The sequence below is a fragment of the Sciurus vulgaris genome, assembly GCF_902686455.1.
Source record: "Sciurus vulgaris genome assembly, chromosome: 5".
Classification (NCBI taxonomy): Eukaryota; Metazoa; Chordata; class Mammalia; order Rodentia; family Sciuridae; genus Sciurus; species Sciurus vulgaris.
In genome coordinates, this window is record NC_136465.1 from 81,860,009 (window position 1) to 81,878,235 (window position 18,227).

General features: G+C 40.6%; 1 protein-coding gene, 1 long non-coding RNA gene and 1 pseudogene across 4 annotated transcripts in view; 2 read left to right on the forward strand and 1 right to left on the reverse strand.

Moving 5' to 3' along the window:
* Positions 1-17,882, reverse strand: part of HEBP1 (heme binding protein 1) — a 30,748-nt gene extending 12,866 nt beyond the window's left edge. The window contains exons 1-2 of one of the 2 annotated variants that reach the window (XM_079140080.1): positions 17,713-17,882; positions 48-186 (exon numbers count right to left, since the gene is read on the reverse strand). In XM_079140080.1, the coding sequence (XP_078996206.1) occupies positions 48-186; positions 17,713-17,790 (217 nt within the window). In that variant the 5' untranslated portion in view covers positions 17,791-17,882. The remainder of the gene's footprint in view (positions 1-47; positions 187-17,712) is intronic. The other variant, XM_079140081.1, reaches the window with a different exon arrangement.
* On the forward strand, positions 4,635-8,310 carry LOC306661226 (serine incorporator 1-like; annotated as a pseudogene). The gene has a single exon. The product of its transcript is annotated as a serine incorporator 1-like (transcript).
* LOC306661241 lies at positions 9,357-16,579 on the forward strand. The gene is made up of 2 exons (XR_013763839.1): positions 9,357-10,542; positions 10,581-16,579. It is a non-coding gene; the product is annotated as an uncharacterized lncRNA (long non-coding RNA).
* Positions 17,883-18,227: the final 345 nt, after the last annotated feature.

Here is an 18,227-nt window from a genome sequence, read left to right on the forward strand (position 1 = left end):
GCAGCACTTGCCTCTGAGACCAGAGCCACATTCCAAGGGAGACTCACCCTTGTCATTGGTACCTCCCACATACTTCATGACCTTGGGCATTGCCTCCCGCAGAGCCTCATCCACAGGCTTCTCTGTCACTTCCACAGTGGCAAACTTCCCCCCTTCACAGGCTCTTTCCTCATAGGAGACTTCTTCCTAGAGATTTAGGAGACACTGTGATTGAGAGGTATAAAGTAGCAGCCTATGCCATCCCTAGTGTAGGAATAGTCCAGCTATAAGAAGTACCAAATGCTAAAGAACTTTCCATAATGGGTATGGTGACAGTGCAGAAGAGACAGGTCTGAGTATAAAGGGCCATGAGAAGTAGATTCTGGGCTTCCTCTGAAAGTAGAGACACCAGAAGCTGAAAAACAAAAACAAATAAAAATCAAACCAAAAAAACTTCTCAGATTTGATATTCTCAGGGAAATAAGAGAATATACTGCATCTCAAAACACTGGACTACTATAAAAATGGAACATTCAAAGATGAAAAGAACTCTTGGCAATAAAAACAATCTGATAAGAGAAATGAAAAATTCCATAGAAACTTTGGAAGATAAAATTACAGGAAATCTGCCAGAAAGTAAAGTGAGATAGTTCAAAACAGAAAAGAAAATTGAAGATTAAGCCAGGAATCTATCATCTGACTAATAGGAGAGCCAGAAAAAGAAGGAAAACATGGAAGGGAGGAAACAAAAAGTACAATACTAACATCGGTCCCACAGAAGCCAAAGGCCACAAGATCAGCCACTCTGTTAGCAGGGCTGCCATTGAGGAGGAGTCACAGTTGTTCTGTTCACACCACACTCCTGGACATGATGTCTTCTCCCTCTTTTTTTTTTTTTAAATAATGCATTATTTTTATTAAAAAAATTAACTCGTTAATTGTAGAAATGAATGGGTTTCACTGTGACAGTTCCATGCTTTGATCACTATGACTCTCTCTTGCCCCCCCCTCCCCCAAACCACCAGTCCTTTTCCGCTTCCCTAATAATCTCTTATCTCTCATTCTGTACAAAAGAGTAGATGAAACTTAAAGACCTGAAACTCCGAAATCACTAGAAGAAAATACAGGGGAAACAAGGTAAGATACAGGCCCAGGTAACACCTATCCTGAATAGAACTTTAAAGTTAGCTCAGGAAATAAAACCGAGAATTGACAAATGGCATTACCTCAAATTAAAAAGCAAATAAACTGGAACCAACCTAGATGCCCTTCAACGGATGAATGGGTAAAGAAAATGTGGTACATATACAAAATGGAATATTACACAGTCTTAAAGAAGAATGGAATTATGCATTGCAGTAAATGGATAGTGCTGGAGAATATCATGTTAAGCAAAATAAGCCAAACCCAAAATACCAAAGGCCGAATGTTTTCTCTGATAAGGAATGCTGATCCATAATGGGGGGCAGTGGGTGGGGAAGAATGAAAGAACTTTGGATTGGGCAGAGGGAAGTGAGGGGAGGAGAGCAGGTGTCATGGGAAGGTTGGTGGAATGAGATGGGCATAATTACCCTATATACTTGTATGACGACACTACCTGTGTGACTTTGCACCATGTACAGTCAGAGAAATAAGAAGTTGTGCTCTATTTGTATACAATGTGTCAATTAATTAGAATAAATTAAAAATAAAATTAAAAAATTAAAAAGCAAAGAAAACAACAGTAAAGAGACAACCTGCAGAATGGGAGAAAAGTTTTACTAGGTTTCATCTAACACAGGATTAATATCCAGAATATATAGAGAGTTTAAAGCAGTTATTAACAAAAGTAAGTATTATAATGGTAAGTAAGTATAATACACATAATGGTAAAATTTGTTGTTACATATTTGGACATGCACACATTACAATAATATAATCTGGTCAATATCATTCCCCGCTATTTCCCCTTTCCCTCCTTTCCTCCCCACCCTTCCCACCAGGTCCCTTTCTTCTATTCTACTGTCTCCCTTAGATTTTGTTTGTTTGTTTGTTTTTTTTTTTGAAGAGTTTTTAAATTTTTTTTGTTTTTTTTTTTTCTGGAGGTGCTGGGGATTTGAACCTGGGTCCGTGTGCATGCTATGCAAGCACTCTACAAGATGAGCTATTTGCTCTCCCTTAAATTTTCATGAGAGCCCCCATCACCACCATTTATCCCTTTTCTGTTCCAGCTTCTACATAAAAGAAAATATACAACCCTTGACTTTCTGAATTTAGCTTATTTTGCTTAACCTCAAGTTTAATCCATTTTCATCAAATATTACACTTTCATTCTTCTTTATGGCTGAATAAAACTCCATGGTGTATATATGCCACATTTTCTTTATTTATCCATCCACTGATGGACACCTAGGCTGGTTCCATAGTTTGGCTATTTTAATAGTGCTGCTATAAACATAGGTATGCATGTATTACTGTGCTGACTTTAATTCTATAGGTAAATACAAAGGAGTTGCATAGCTGGGTCATATGGTGGTTCCATTCCTAGACTTTTGAGGAACCTCCATACTGAATTCCATAGTGGTTGTACTAATTTACAATCCCACCAACAGTGTAAATGTATTCCCTTTCCTCCACATCCTCTCCAGCATGTATTATTGCTTGCATTCTTGATGGCAATAATATTTGTGATGGCATTTGTGGGGTTTTTGTGTTAAGTTTTTGGAATTCTTTATGTATTCTGGATATTAATCCTCTGTCAGAACAGTAGCTAGTAAAGGTTTTCTCCTATTTTGTAAGTTTTCTCTTCACATTCTTATTTGCTTTGTTATGCAGAAACTTTTTAATTTGATGCTGTCCTACTTATTAACTCCTGGAATTATTTCCTGAGCTTTAGGGGTCCTATTGAGAGAATCATTGCCTGTGTCTATATGCTGCAGTGTTGACTCTGTTTTCTTCTAGGGTTCTGGGGTAATTCCTAGGTCTTTTAACCATTTTGAATTGATTTTTGTGCAGGATGAGAGATAAGGATGTAGTCTCATTCTTTCATTTTTGAATTATTATTTTTTGATTCATTGTACACAAATGGGGTACAACTTTCATTTCTCTTTTATATATGGATAACCAGTTTTTCCACTACCATTTGTTTAAAAGGCTGTCTTTCTCCAGTGTATGTTTTTGGCACCTTTGTCAAGGATTAGATGATTATTCTGTGTGGATTTGTTCCTGTGTCTTCTGTTCTGTACCATTGGTCTATGCCTGGTTTTGGTCAGTACCATGCATGTTTTGATACTATAGCTCTGTAGTATAATTTGAAGTCAGGTCTTGTGATGCCTCCAGCATTGCTTTTTGGCTGAGAATTACTTTGGCTATTCTGGGTCTTTTATTCTTCCAAATGAATTTTAGGACCTTTTTTTATTTTTAAGTTCTGTGAAGAATGTCATTGGTCTTTTGATGGGGATTGCATTGAATCTAAATATTGCTTTTGGTAGTATGGTCATTTAAACAATATTAATTCTGTCTATCCATGAACAAGGAAGTTCTTTCTTCTTCTAGTATGTTCTTCAATTCTTCCTTCAGTGTTCTATAGTTTTCATTTTAGAAGTTTTTCACCTCCTTGGTTAGATTTATTCCTAGGTATTTTATTTTTTTGAGGTTACTATGAATTGGATTATTTTCCTGATTTCTTTCTCAGTAGATTCATTATTGGTATTACAGGAAAGCTACTTATTTTTGTATGTTTATTTTGTAACCTGCTACTTTGCTAACTTTGTTCATTAGCTCTAGCAGTCTTGTGGTGGAGCTTTTTGGATCTTCTAAGCATAGGATCATATCATGTGCAGTGATAATTTGACTTCTTCCTTTCCTATTTTTATTCCTTTTATTTTCTTCTCTTGCCTGATTGTGCTGGCTAGACTTTCTAGTGCCATATTGAATAGGGGTGGTGAGAATGAGCATAATTCTCTTTGAATAGAAACTTTTCAAAAGAAATATGATGGACAGTACATGAAAACATGCTCAACACCTTTAGCTAGAAGGGAAATGCAAATCAAAACTACACTGATATTACACCTCACACCAGTTTGAATGATTATTATCAAACAACAAATGTTGGTGAGGATGTGGAGAAAAAGGAATCCTTATACACTGTAGGTGGGAATGTTAACCAGTACAGACACTATGGAAAACAGTATGGAGTTTCCTCAATAACTAAAAATAGAGCTACCACATGATGCAGCTGGACCCCTCCTGGGTATATATCTGAAGGAAATGAAGTCAGAATACAAAAGAGATACTTGTATACCTATATTTATTATAGCAATGTTCATAATAGTCAAGATATGGAATGAGCTAATGTCTGTCAACAGATGGATGGATAAAGAAATACAATAGAGTATTATTCAGCCATAAAGAATGAAATCCTATCCATTTTGCTGGCACCCACATTTCTTGCGACACTGTGAAGATGGGCATCATCCTGGGGCTGTGCTCCATGGCGAGCTGGAGACTATAACATTTGCTAAATGTGAAGACTGTCAAAAAAGAACCAGAGGATAGACAACAGGCTTCCAAAAGCCCTGCAAAAGAAGCAGAATCAAGAGAAGTCTACCATGTCTGTGTGGTGGTGCCCCATGTTTGCTGTGCCAATGCTGTCCTAGTGGAAACAACACACAGTAGCTGGGTGGATCTATGCAGTTTTTTGGTTGTCAGAGTGTGCGTAGCTTGTGTAAAGTTGATATCAGGAATGGAAGAACAACTAAATAAGATTCCAGGATTTTGTGAGAATGAGAAAGGTGTTGTTCCTTGTAATATTCTGGTTGGCTATATCCTTGTATGTATGTATATCCTTGGTGCTTTGGCTTGGCTATATTCTGTCTTCTCCTCTCTTTGCTAATGATCGGAGTGAAGAGCAGCAGTGATCCTAGAAAAGTAATACACGATGGATTCTGGTTCTTTAAATCTACAGCAGTGATTATTGTTGGGGCATTCTTCATTCCAGAAGGAACTTCTACAACTGTGTGGTTTTATGTGGGCATGGCAGGGGCTCTGTTTCATCCTCATACAGCTAGTCTTACTTATTCATTTTGCCCATTCAAGGAATGAATCATGGGTTGAAAAAATGGAAGGGAACTCAAGATGTTGGTATGCAGCCTTATTATCAGCTACAGCTCTGAATTATCTGCTGCCTTTTGTTGCCATCATTTTGTTCTTTGTCTACTATACTCATTCAGCCAGTTGTTCAGGAAATAAGGCATTCATTAGTGTCAATATGCTCCTCTGCATTGATCTGGAATGTCCATTCTGCCAAAAACCTAGGAGTCATAACCAAGATCCCTTTGTTACAGTCTTCAGTAATTACAATCTATACAATGTATTTCACTTGGTCTGCTATGACCAAGGAACCAGAAACAGACTGTAACCCAAGTCTACTAAGCATAATTGGCTTTATATCACAAGCTCTATTCCAACGGAAGGGCAGTCTGTCCAGTGGGGGCATGCTCAAGGAATTATAGGACTAACTCTTTTTATTGTGTGTTTTATTCAAGCATCTGTACCTCAAACAATAGTCAGGTTAATAATCTGACTCTCACAAGTGAAGAATCAACATTAATAGAAGATGGTGGAGCCAGAAGTGAGGGATCATTGGAGGATGGTAATAATGTTCACTGAATGGTAGATAATGAAAGGGATGGTGTTACTTACAGTTTTTCCTTCTTTCACTTCATGCTTTTCCTTGCTTTTCTTTATATCATGATGACCCTTACCAACTGGTAGAGGCAGGAGCCCCCTCCTAAGCTGTCTGGGTGAAAATATCATCCAGTTGGATTGGCATTATGCTATATGTTTGGACACTAGTGGCACCACTTGTTCTTATAAATTGGGATTTTGTGAACGAACTTCTGGCATGATAGTCCTACTTTGGTCATCCTTTATTTGAAATTAACAGTATTCCCAACTTTTATAAATTATGCATGTGTGTAACTACCCTGGTATTGTTCTGGCATGAATTAGATTTTATTGTTTGTCATTTTATTCATCATATATTTGCCAACTGTATTGATCATGTGAATTAGAATGAGTTGCAAAGGGAGAGTTTTATAAATAATGGTGGTGAATTAATAAAGTGGACATTGGTAGGCTTATCCTCTCTACTCTAAGTATGAATTAGAAGTAAAACCAAAACTGATTGTCAGTTTGCTTTTTAAAAATTGCTATAATTCCTTAAGCTGTTTTAGAAAGCATAAAAGTAAATATGCATGGCTGCCTTTTGAAATATTTTATGTGTTGCCTTATGGGAGACTATGAAGAACATAGCTATTCTAAAATTGTATAAACGAGTTACTTACATGCCAATTGTCTGAAAAATGCAGGTCACTCAAATTCATTTAAAATTTACCCTTAATATGAAAGTAAAGAATATACCCTATAAAGTAGGGAATGTTTTATGGATGGAGGTTGAGGCACAGAGCCTTCAAAGAAAGTCAGATTGTTGGTGATGGTATTGAATACCCAATGAGATTGTAATCTTCCTTGGGTAGATATGATGGCCTTCTCCAACAAAATGAACTTTGTCATTATAAACCCACATGAAGTATGGGTGTAAATTGGAATGCTGAAGGGTTCAGACAATGTTTTAAAAACATTGGATTAGAAGCACAAGGCCCTGGGTTCAATCCCCAGCACCCCAAAAATTTCTTTAAAAAGTAAAGAAAAAAGAAACTTGTTGAAAATTACTTTGAAAGTTTTGAAATTGAAAAGTGGGAAACTTTTGATAGGTAGAACAGAAACTGCGAAATACCAGGCTTCAGAAGACACATAGATAAAATCTAGTCTAGTTCTCATTTGAAAATTGAAGAAACTGAAAGACTTAAATAGCTCAAATTGATAATTAATGACAAAGCTGAGAAATTCTAAGTCTACCAAAATAGCTTAGCATCCTGAACATTAAAAAAAATTTGTTTAAAACACATGCATAATTGATTTTATACCACATTAGTGTTGGATAATTTATGTGATGTGTGTTGCTACTGTCCAGCATGCTTTCTGTCCATAAACTAAGGCCAGAATGATGGACTATGATATATTAAACTTCTGCTAATAGTATCTACCACACAGCTCAACAGATGTTTAAAAATGCTTTTCTGTTTACTGTCAGGCAATTGAAATATATAGGTTATTACAATCTTTCAACTTGAAAATTAAGCAGTGTGACAGTTAATTTAGATTAAAAACTCTTAGAAACTTGTGTAATTATCTAACAAAGCTTTGTGTTTTAAAGTTCATAGTTCTTTTTTTTTTAGTTGTCAATGGACCTTTATTTTATTGTATTTATATATGGTGCTGAGGATCGAACCCAGTGCCTCATGCATGCCAGGCAAGCACTCTACCCCTGAGCTACAACCCCAGTCCCTAACAAAGCTCTTAAAAATCTACTCTTGCTTCTTTAAAAAGATTTATTAATGCAAATGGAGCATAACAATTCAGTTTAATTCCCCAACTTTATTCTATGTTAATATTGTATCCCACAATTTTGAATGGCTGTGTTCTCTTAAATAAGTGAATTCAGAGAAGAAAAAAATGAACTCCTGTCATTTGCAGGAAAACAGATGCAACTGGAGCTACACCCCCAGCACCTCTGCTACCTAATTCTTATCTCATGTGTGGTGGCCTCCCAACCTCCTTAGTGCTCAGCTCTACTCTCACCCCACACAAACCCTTCCTCCCCTCACAACCACTGTCTGCACCGAGTTTCCGTCCTAAGATCACTACCCTCTCCCTGGTGTCTAGACTCATGGCAATTCATGCAGCTCTCCTTCAGCACCCCAGCCCCCTTCTCCTTGCCATGTGATGTCTCACAGGATACAATTTTGTAGTGCTGGACATTCAATAAGGCAAACTTTAAAAAAATCACAGTCCACACCAGAAAACCATTTCTACATCATGCCTTATCATGAATATACATATGCTTAAAGCAAAGTTTTGCAGAAACAACTCTTTCCCCATAGGGATGGGATGCATTCTGATTCCTTTTCTTTCTGTTTTGTTTTCTTCAACTCTGCTTAAGTGAATCTTATTCTACCGCACTAAAGAAAAGTTAGTCTATATTGATTTTACAGCCTGCGAATGGAAAACCGTTATAGTTTGACAAATCTACAATGAAGTATTTGTGGACAGGAACCATACCACAGAGCTTTATATGACAGAAGCTCAATAGGTATTTATTTGATTAAGGAGCTCCTCTACTAATGATTATGAAAAATAGGCACACCATAGAGCAACTGGATGCCTCAGGTTGGTCAAATTGGCTTCCCTATGATATCCTAGACTGAAGATTCTTAACAGGTAGGAAGGTCTGTGTAGTCTGAACAAATGTATTTAATATTAAATGTATTTAACATTATGACTATATTTGGAACGCAAAAACACCTAACATTTTTGTAACGTAAAATTAAAGGAGAGTAGCGAGAAAGAGGTCAGGACCATCTGAAATCAAACCCTGAGTGTCAATTTCATGCTTAAACTTTCCTAGACATGGGTCGGGGGAAGCACCAGATCAAGAATCAAGAGACAGCAAATCAGGCTTGACTTTGGGGCCTTGTACTTGGTAATTCCAAGGATGGCTGCAATGCCCTCCACTCATTGCATCTCACACTTTCAAAGAGCCATCAGTAGCCAACTGATGTGTAAGCTTGGGGCCTTTTGCTCTCTTCAGCTCTGTCACAGCAGAGAATTCCAGAACTCTCCCTTTGTTTGAGACCCCAATGATCATAATGTTTTGAATTTCAGAAGTGCTACTCTGTGAATCACATAATTTCAGCGATGCAGGTGGTTTTAAACTTCATCTCATCTAACTAATTTTACCAACGGGAAGTGAAGAACCAGACAGAGTGAATGGCCCAAGTTGGCTCAGTTACTAAATGGCAAAACTGGAAGTGGAATTCCAGCCCCAGACTCTACTAACACTCGTTGCAAGAATTTCTATTACGCTTGGGCAAGAAGTGAACATTTTAGCTCTCTTTAGCCACTATGTTAGTTGTATGGGGAGACACTGGTATGCCTGTATCAAACTCAGAAGGTCTCATAAGTCATTTCATGCAGTTACTTCTTTTACAAACAGGGAAGCAATGACAGGATCTTTCTAGAGGAAAAGCCAGCTGGCTTCCTTAGGCCTTTCTTTCCTTCTTTAATGCATTCAACAAACTGTTATTGAGCATTTGCTATGTCCTGAGCATTGTGCCAGGTACTAAAACAGAGATGAAAGAGTTTCTAACATCAGGAAAAACCTGGTTTAATAAGGGAGGAAGCTGGGCTGGGGAGATAGCTCAGCTGGTAAAGTGCTTGCCTCACAAGCACAAGGCCCCGAGTTCGATCCCCAGTACCCCCGCCCCCCCAAAAAAGGGAGGAAGCCAAGGAAACAGAAGGCTGTCATCTAAAGGGGCAAGGAGTGCCAGGGCAGTGTGGGGACACAGCAAAGGACTAGTTAGGCTCACCCGAGAGCACTTCTGTGTGTGCTTACAAGTCTGGGTAGGTCTTGTGGACTCTGAGTGGTTTACAGATCACCCACCTGGGCGTTCAGTCATTGTTCCATTGATTCATTGAATAAATATTATTGAAAATATCTGCCAGATGCTATAGGCTTGGAGATTAACATGATATGAATAATGAAGAGAGTGGTAAAAAGAAATACACAAATTATTATTATACAATGCAGTAAGTGATGATTGTTTAGGGAGAGGATTTCAGGTAGCAGTTTTGCTATGGTTTAGATACGAGGTGTTCCCCAAAAGCTGTGTGAGACAATACAAGAAAGTGCAGAGGTGAAGTGATTGGGTTATGAGAACCCTAACCTAATCAGTGCATTAATCCACTTGAATGGATTAGCTGGGTGGTAACTGGGCAGGTGGGGTGTGACTGGAGAAGGTGGGTCACTGGGGGTATGCCTTTGGGGTAGATATTTTGTCCCTGGTGAGTGAAGCTCTCTGTTTCTCAGTTGCCAAGTCCTGAGCTGCCTTCCTTCTCCATACCCATCTGTCACGGTGTTCTGCCTCACCTTGGGCCCACAGCAACAGAGTCAGCTGTCTACAGACAGAGAACTCTGAAACTGAGCACCAAATAAACTTTTCCTCCTCTAATATTGTTCTTGTCAGGTCTTTTGGTTACAGTGATGAAAAAGCTGAGTAAAACAAGTTGTTGAAGGAACAAAACAGGGGAGATCAAGGATAGTATGATGATGATGAAGAATATAAGAAATTCAGCCAGGTGTAGTGGTGTGTGCCTGTAATCCCAGCCACTGGGGAGGCTGAGGCAGGAGGATTTAGAGTTCAAGTCCAGCCTAGGCAACTTAGCATGACCTTGTCTCAAAATACAAAAGGATTGTGGATATAGCTCAGTGGTAAAGTGCCCCTGAGTTCAATTCCCCATACCTCAAAAAAACAAAACAAAAACAATGATGTAAATGGCCGTAGCAAAGATTGTCAAGCAGAGCATGGAACAGCAAAAGGCCAGAGGTTCTGACAGGGGCCAAAACCCAGAAGAACTCACTGGCTATTGTAGGAAGTTGGATTTTTTAGCCATTAGTCCATAGTATGTTAGTACTTATCTACTCTAAATTAGTATGATAGCATGTTAGTATGATAGTATGTTAGACTTATCTACTCTAAATTAGTTCAACTTTAACCACAAGAATGGGAAATTATGTCTCATGTATGTATATGTCAAAATACATTCTACTGTCATGTATCATTAAAAAGAACAAATAAAAAATTTAAAAAATTAGTTCAACTGACTTTGTGATCTAAACATAGGATTCTGCAAGTACGTATGAGTCTGTCAGTCTTAATGGAAGGGTTCCTGGAGCAGAAACTAGTTCTAGGGAATGGTATAAGTGATCTGGGCCCTCAGCCTGTTTCTTAGGCAAAAAATCCACACGAGGAAAAGGCTGACAACTAAGGGTCCAGCTCAACTCAGAGTGCAAAGGCCCTCACAGTAAGACCACCATTCTTAAAGAGCCCACCTCATATAGAGAAGGAGATCCAACATGGTGGACTAGAGGGAGGCTGTGTTCCTTGTCACTCCATAATCTGGGTTTTAAGCAGAGGATATCTGTTTCTTGGTGAGGCAGTTTTTGCTGCTTATAGATCCCCTGCTGTTTACCCCATTTGTCTACTGCGAACACCTGCAGTCTGCCAGCATATCAACTACTTTTTGAGTGCAGACTGCTCACTGTCTGGTGCCTACCATCCACCATTTGCCTGCCTCTTGCCTGTCCATCACCTGCCTTTCACTTACACATCACCCACCACCCGAGGTTCACCTCCTGATCTTCCCACAGCAGTCAACAAACTGACTGCAGATTGCCAGTGGAGCGCCAGCTGCCTGCTGTTGCCTGGAAGTTCACTATCACAGCACCTGCAGGTTTGGTTACACGTGGCTGCCTCCATTTTGAGACAACAGCCAGGACCTGTAGGACCCCTGGTTGGACTGACTGCACCCTGCCTCCAGGATCCCACAACCAGACCGACCACACCCCACCTCCAGGACCCCTGCCTGACCAACCGTACCCCACCTCCAGGACCTCCAGTCGACCGCCCACACCCTGTGCTGCAGCTCTCCATTTGCCAACACATTTGGAAGCCAGAGCGGCCATTTTGGATAATCCTGGAAGCAGTATCTCCCATCTTTAGATGGGGCAAATCTCATCCTGAGATGCCTGCTGGAGACTAGAAGCTCATTGTCCTCTCATGCATCAGGCTCCTGAAGACTGGTAGGTTTGAATACTATATGTTACAGTGTAGATTTTTTTTCTCCTTATGAAAAATTTTAAGTTTTTATTTCTTTACTTTTCTCACTCTCTTTTCCTTTTGTTTACCTGTTCCCTCAGTTTCTTTTTCCCTTTTCGCATGCTAACAACTAACTTCTTTTGATTACATTCTCATTCTTTCTATGATCTAGAACTTCTATATATTCTTTTCTTATCCCATTTACAGCTGCATCCTACACCCCCTGCATCCTCTTTGTCCTCCATTAAAAACTGCAGACCTTATTGCAAATCTATTTGTTATATTAAAGATAGTAATTAAACTCATTCTGTTTATTATGACAATATTGTTAATGTCCTCATAGAGGCTATTTGGTTTCGGGTTGCATATTGTCTGAACTGGGCACTGCTAATATTGATCTCCCCCTTAAAGAAAAGATTTTGGAAACCTATAGGGTAACTATAAGCCTATGGGAGGGAAACTGCAATACCCCAAATCTGCACTGCTAGAGGGGAAGAGCCCTCTTCAACACTACCTCCTCCTCTTGAGTGACTCCTCCTTGCCATGAATTACAAAAGTCAGATAACTCTAGAGCTATAAGGGCCTTGACGTTGTCTGTCCAGTCATCGGCCTTCTGGTGGATGAGCAAACTGTCCATTGGGAAGCTGCATGCTTGGGTCTAGAGCTCACAGGAGGGTGGCATAGACAAACAGGTATAACCTGGGGAGTGATCAGTATACAGGAAGACTCTAAATGGGGTTGAGACTGCCCAGGGACCTATGCAGAACACTCTATATAAATCTAATCATGTTAACTAATTCCTTGTCTAAAAGCCTTCATTCACTGAGTTCTAAACCTATCACAGATAACCACCTAGCTTCTTTCTACCCTTCTAACCACACCTAGAACACCATTCCATAAGCTTTTTGCTATTTCTTTTTCTTGGTACTGGGGATTGAACCCAGTTCAACTACTGAACTACATCCCCAGCCCTTTTTATATTTTATTTAGAGAGGGGGTCTTGCTGAGTTGCTTAGGACTGCTAAATTGCTGAGGCTGGCTTTGAACTTGCAATCCTCTTGCCTCAGCCTCCTGGGCTGCTGGGATTACAGAATGTGCCACTGTGCCCAGTTCCTATTTCCTTTAATGCCCAGGTCATTCCCATCTTAAGGTCTCTGCACCCATTGCTTCCTGTGCCTGGACATTTCTGATGAGTCCTTACTCATCTAATAGGTCCCAACCTGAAAGTTATTTCCTCAGAGAGAACCCTAATTTAAAACAAGTTCCCTGTGATATTTTTATAGGTTTTTGTACTTTTACAACACATTTGTTGTAATTCAAAAATAATGTGTTTAATCCCCACCCCCAGTCATAAGCCCCATGGGGTCAGAAGTATACCTCTTATTCACCACTGTATGTATCTCTCTGTATCTAGTACCATGTTGTGTGTATTGTAGACAGTCTATAAATATTTTGGGGAAAGCAGGGCTGCAGAATGAAACCTAGTTTTACTCCAATGACAAGGAATACAATAGCCATAGTTAGGTAGAGGGATGAGAATCTAGCCTGATAGCTGGGTCACACTCTTAAATCAGTTCTGCTGCAGGTACCACCTGTTTTCAGAGTTTGTATGCATAACCTCTGCTTTGAACCACAGGACCAATGTGAAAATTGAGGTTTGAGAGATAAATATTATAAAACTATCCTAGTTCTCCAGGGAGCTCTATTTGAATTCATTTAACTGGAATTCTCTATTTCTGCAAAGAAGGCACCTATGTTAACATAGTCTCTATTCTGAAAGTTTGACATCTTGAGCACATCTCCATGTCACATGGAATGTAATAGCACCCCTGTATACCCTATCTCAAATTAGCCAATGCATCAAATCAGTTACTAGATGAAGATTTTGGTCTGTGGTCACAAATGACAATTTTCAACATTCAGGGGAAACTCTGATCAAGTTCAAGTTCCAAAGATCTTGCAGTAGTACTTCTTGCTATGGGAGTTGTAATCATTTGTGTTTTTTTTTTTTTTTCCTGGCAATTTGATGTGGTGGGTACACATGCTGATTCTATAAGCCTGCTTTCTCATTACAATACTACTACTAATAATATCCTAAAGGAGTACTTCCTGTGTCTGGCATTGTTTTAAACACTTTACACAAATTCATTCATTTAATTCTTCCAACAGGCCTGTAAAGAATTTAGTGTTTTAATCTTTATTACTAGAGAAAACTGGAGAGCAAGAGGATAAGTAACATGCCAAAGTTATAGCAGTCAAACAGTGGAACCAGGACTGAAACCCAGGCTATCGGGTCCTCACATATTTGCATAGGCTGGGAACATCTGATAAAGATCAAGTTTTTAATTATCAGTCGTGCCCTGAACATTCATAAGACCCACCCAATCCAACACAGAAAGCTGTCTACCCTTCTCCCTACCTGTATTAGTTAGCTTGTACATGGCTGTGATCAAAATACCTGACGAGGAGGAAAAGTTTATTTGGGGATCACAGTTTCAGAGGTCTTGGTCCACAGATGGCTAACTTCATTGCTTGGAGCCCAAAGTGAAGCAGCTCATGGTTGCATGTAGGGTGAGGTGGGGTGGCCTGGTGGAGGTAAGTTGCTTAGCTCATGGCAGGGTCAGGAAGCAGAGAGAGAGAGAGAGAAGGGAGAAGGGATTGCAGGGAAGAGGCACCCTTCAGGGCTTGCTCCAGTGACCCACCTCCTCCAGTCACACCTCACCTGACTACAGTTTCCAACCAGTCCATTCAAACCACCAATCTGCAAATTAGATTGCAGATCTCACAATCTAATCATTTCACCTCCAAATATTTCTTCATTAACACAGGAACTTTTGGGGGACATCTTATATTCAAACCATAATATTCCCTAAGCAATGAAGGAGGCACCTGAAAAGTTCTGCCTGGATGGTGTGCCTGGAGTCAGCCTGAGCATCTGGAGAGCCTGAAACTCACGCTACTGAGACACACAGTGTGCTATCCATTTGCCAGGGAGTGTGGACAACAATTTATGACCCAAACTCTTTCCAGGATAAGGGAAATAATTTCAGGCAGAGGCTCTCTTCAGAATAATAACACACTGACTTTGTATATTAATAGTTCACATGACTCTTCAAAATTTCATTAATTGTCACACCAGCACTGTTATGCTCATCTTAGAGTTGAGAAATGAAAGGGTTAAGAGAGGTTGAGATGTTAAGTTACTGACCTAAAACTACCTGTAAAACTAGGGGAAGCTAACAGTTACCCAACAAAGAGATAGGTATGCTGTGGAACAATTTATAAATGGTTTTCTCACTGAAACATCAAAACCATCTGTTAAGACATGAACTATTACTTTCTTTCGTGATTAGCTTCAGAGAGATTAAGTTGCCTGTGGCCACACAACTAATAACAGGAGGTGAGTTCTGACATAATTGAAATATTATATATGTAAAGAGTACTTGCTTATAAAATATTTTCATATTTTTTAAAAAAATTCATAGTAACTCTGGGAGTAGATGGTAAAGTTACTTCTATACCCATTCTACAGCAGCAGAAACTGAGGTTCTTCCAGGTAGAATGATTTGTTTCAGCCTGGTAACAGTATGATGATATGTCACATCTCAGATGGCCCCATGGTCCCATCAAACATAGAGGGAAATGCTTATTAAGTAGGTGTATTTATCTCTAGAGGTACCAAATCAGTAACAGGTGACATTATTAAGGCTGTAATAGGAAATAGGAACGATTGGAGTGCACAGAACTGAGGCATTATAATGCAAGGAATTGGTTACATAGGTAACAGAAGAACTGAGATGCCAAACAGGACAGAGGTAGCCCGGAGGTTAGTAAGCACTCTAGGAGAGACAGGATTACCTATTACCCAGGCTTAGATATTTGGATCACTGAGTAGAAGACAGAACCATGGAGGCATGTGTAGCAGAAGCCAAAGCTATGGAGTTACAAGTGCCTAAAGCTAGTGTTGGAGACTTTCTGTCTCTGACTACTGCCCCTCACTGGGCAAACCAAGCTGGGAGCCAGCTGAGACTGGGAAATAGCCCACAGGGTTCAGCCTGGGTTTCACAATGACAGACAGCAGAGCTGAGAATGGATGAGAAAGGAATTTGAGGATATAGGTCACAGACTAGCTCAGTTACCGCACCTGCATCACCATTAAGCCAAAAAGACCAGGTGAGCCCCGTTCGTTATAGAAAAGACTCTCTGGGAGCTGTTTGTAACACACATTCTGATCTGTTCAAGCCACAGGAACCTTATGAGGGTGGAGATGACAGACTGGTTTGCATAATGGCATGATCTGGTCCAGGCTGGATCCTTGCAATGTTTACCAACATTTTTAGTCACTTATCAATGGTTAAGTCTGACAGAATTGCCTTACTTAAAGCCACAGCCTCACCCCTTATGCTCCCTATTCCTTACTCCCCTTCCCTGCTTTTTTGTTTTTTTGGTGATGGGATGGAACCCAGAGCCTTTCTGCATGTTAAGTGCTCTGTCACCGCACTACTTCCAAGGGCCCCTGCTTGCTTTTCTTCATACTACAGATTACCGCTTGATATGGGATTATAGTTACTTATTTATTTGTTCATTAGTTAATAAAACAAACTCCCCAGGGCAGGAATTTTTGTTGATTTTGTCTACTTTTTATCCCCATTGCCTAGAAGAATGACTGGACATAACTGGCATTCAAAAAATTATTTGTTAAATTAATGAATATTAAATTGGGAGGTTTCACATGAAGAATTTTGTTATCTGATTTTCCTTAAAAATCTGAGCAACACTGGGCCTGTAGCTCAGTTGCCTACAATGCTTGAGGCACTGCATTCAATCCCCAACACTGGGGGGGCGGGGGGAAGGTAACACTTGTTCACATCACTGCATTGCAACAACTGGTTAAAGTCATCCTTCATACATGCAAACCTGAGTTCACTCTCCAATTTGCCTCAATGTCCACCACGCTTTGGAGTCGAAAACAGTCGGATTAATTCATTTCCATTATTTGTCTGGCCGCTGCAGGCATCTGAATGTGTCACCTTGACTGGGGTTTAAACTACTCAGCTACATAAAGCTGGGGAAAATGAGATAGGGGGATGAGTGACAAGCCTCTGGATGGTCGAAGAGTTCAGACTACAGCTGAGCTGAGGGCTTTTGTTTGATGACCCTTGGAACGGTTCAGAAGCAGGATCCCAAGGTAAGTGTGCTGGGAGGTTGTATACAGCCTCACTGTACAAAATGTCAATCTGAAAGGATATTATAATCAAGTAACAGACTCCTTGTTTTCAGGGAGGCAGTCCCACTTGCCCATGTTAGCACTAATATAAATTTGGGGGAATACAGCAGTTTTTCCTCATTCATTTTATAAATCCAATTTTAGCTCCTTATCATCTCTGAAGCCTAGCTCATGGCACTCCTATGAAGGCCCCATTATCAAACCTGGCAGAATTAGCCTGCTCCTTCCCTGTGTTCCCCACTCCATGCATCAGGTCTATGCAGTACAGACCTTACTTGTTCTTTAATACTCAGTTCTCTAGTACTTCGAAGTTTTACGCCAAAAGGACTTTGGCAGCCATTTCTGCAACGATGTGTCTCTCAACAAACAAAAATGTTCAGAATTTTTTTTTAAAGATGCACACTCAATAACAGATTTTCGGAAGGAAAAAAAAATCAGAAACAATAATGTTTTAATGAACAAATGCTTCAACAGGCGGTGTCCAACTCGCCAAGGTGGATCCTCCCCTCAGATCAACCTCCCTCCCCTGTCCCTGGTCTGGCTGCATGGGACCTCTAGTTCCTCCTTCTCAGTGTAGTAGAGACCTTCCTTCTCTGGGTAGTAGGAGGCCAATCCTTGGAAGAGATCAGAACGCACACTCCGGGTCACAGTCCCATCCCACCAGTTCTCAAGAACCCCTGCAGCCCGGGCCAGGATTGGGCGGAGGCGCAGGCCTCCTTCAAGTTCTCAGCAGCCCTGCGGGCTTACCTTGTCCCCAGTGCTCAGTACTTGCCAAGGCCATGTCTCTACGCTCCCGAACAGCGAGTTCCTGATCATGCCCAACATGTTATCGCCGCGCCGCTCGGGTCTCAGCAGCCAACCCCGGCATAAGGATAGCAAGCTCGCTGTGGCAGCGGCTGGGTGGGGAGAGGCGGTGCCGCGAGCGCTCCGCCCACCGGAACGACGCTCAGGCAGGCGGGGCGGGGCCTGGGGCCCCGCCTACCAGGACGACGGTCCGGCAGGAGTCGGGGGCGGGGCGGGCAGCGCTGCCCAGAAGTGGCGGGCGGAGCGGAATGCGGTCCTCTGTTGCTGCTCTTGCACCCACAGATACCACCTTGGACACCGCTTCACGCCCCCTTAACTCTCATCTAGATGATTGGAAAAACCGCTGCACTAATTTCCTACCGTATTCTTTCCTACGATCCATTTTAATCACAGATTCTGTTACTCGTCCACACAGCTTTGCTCATTCACTTGTATAATCTTCTAAACAATTTAATTTC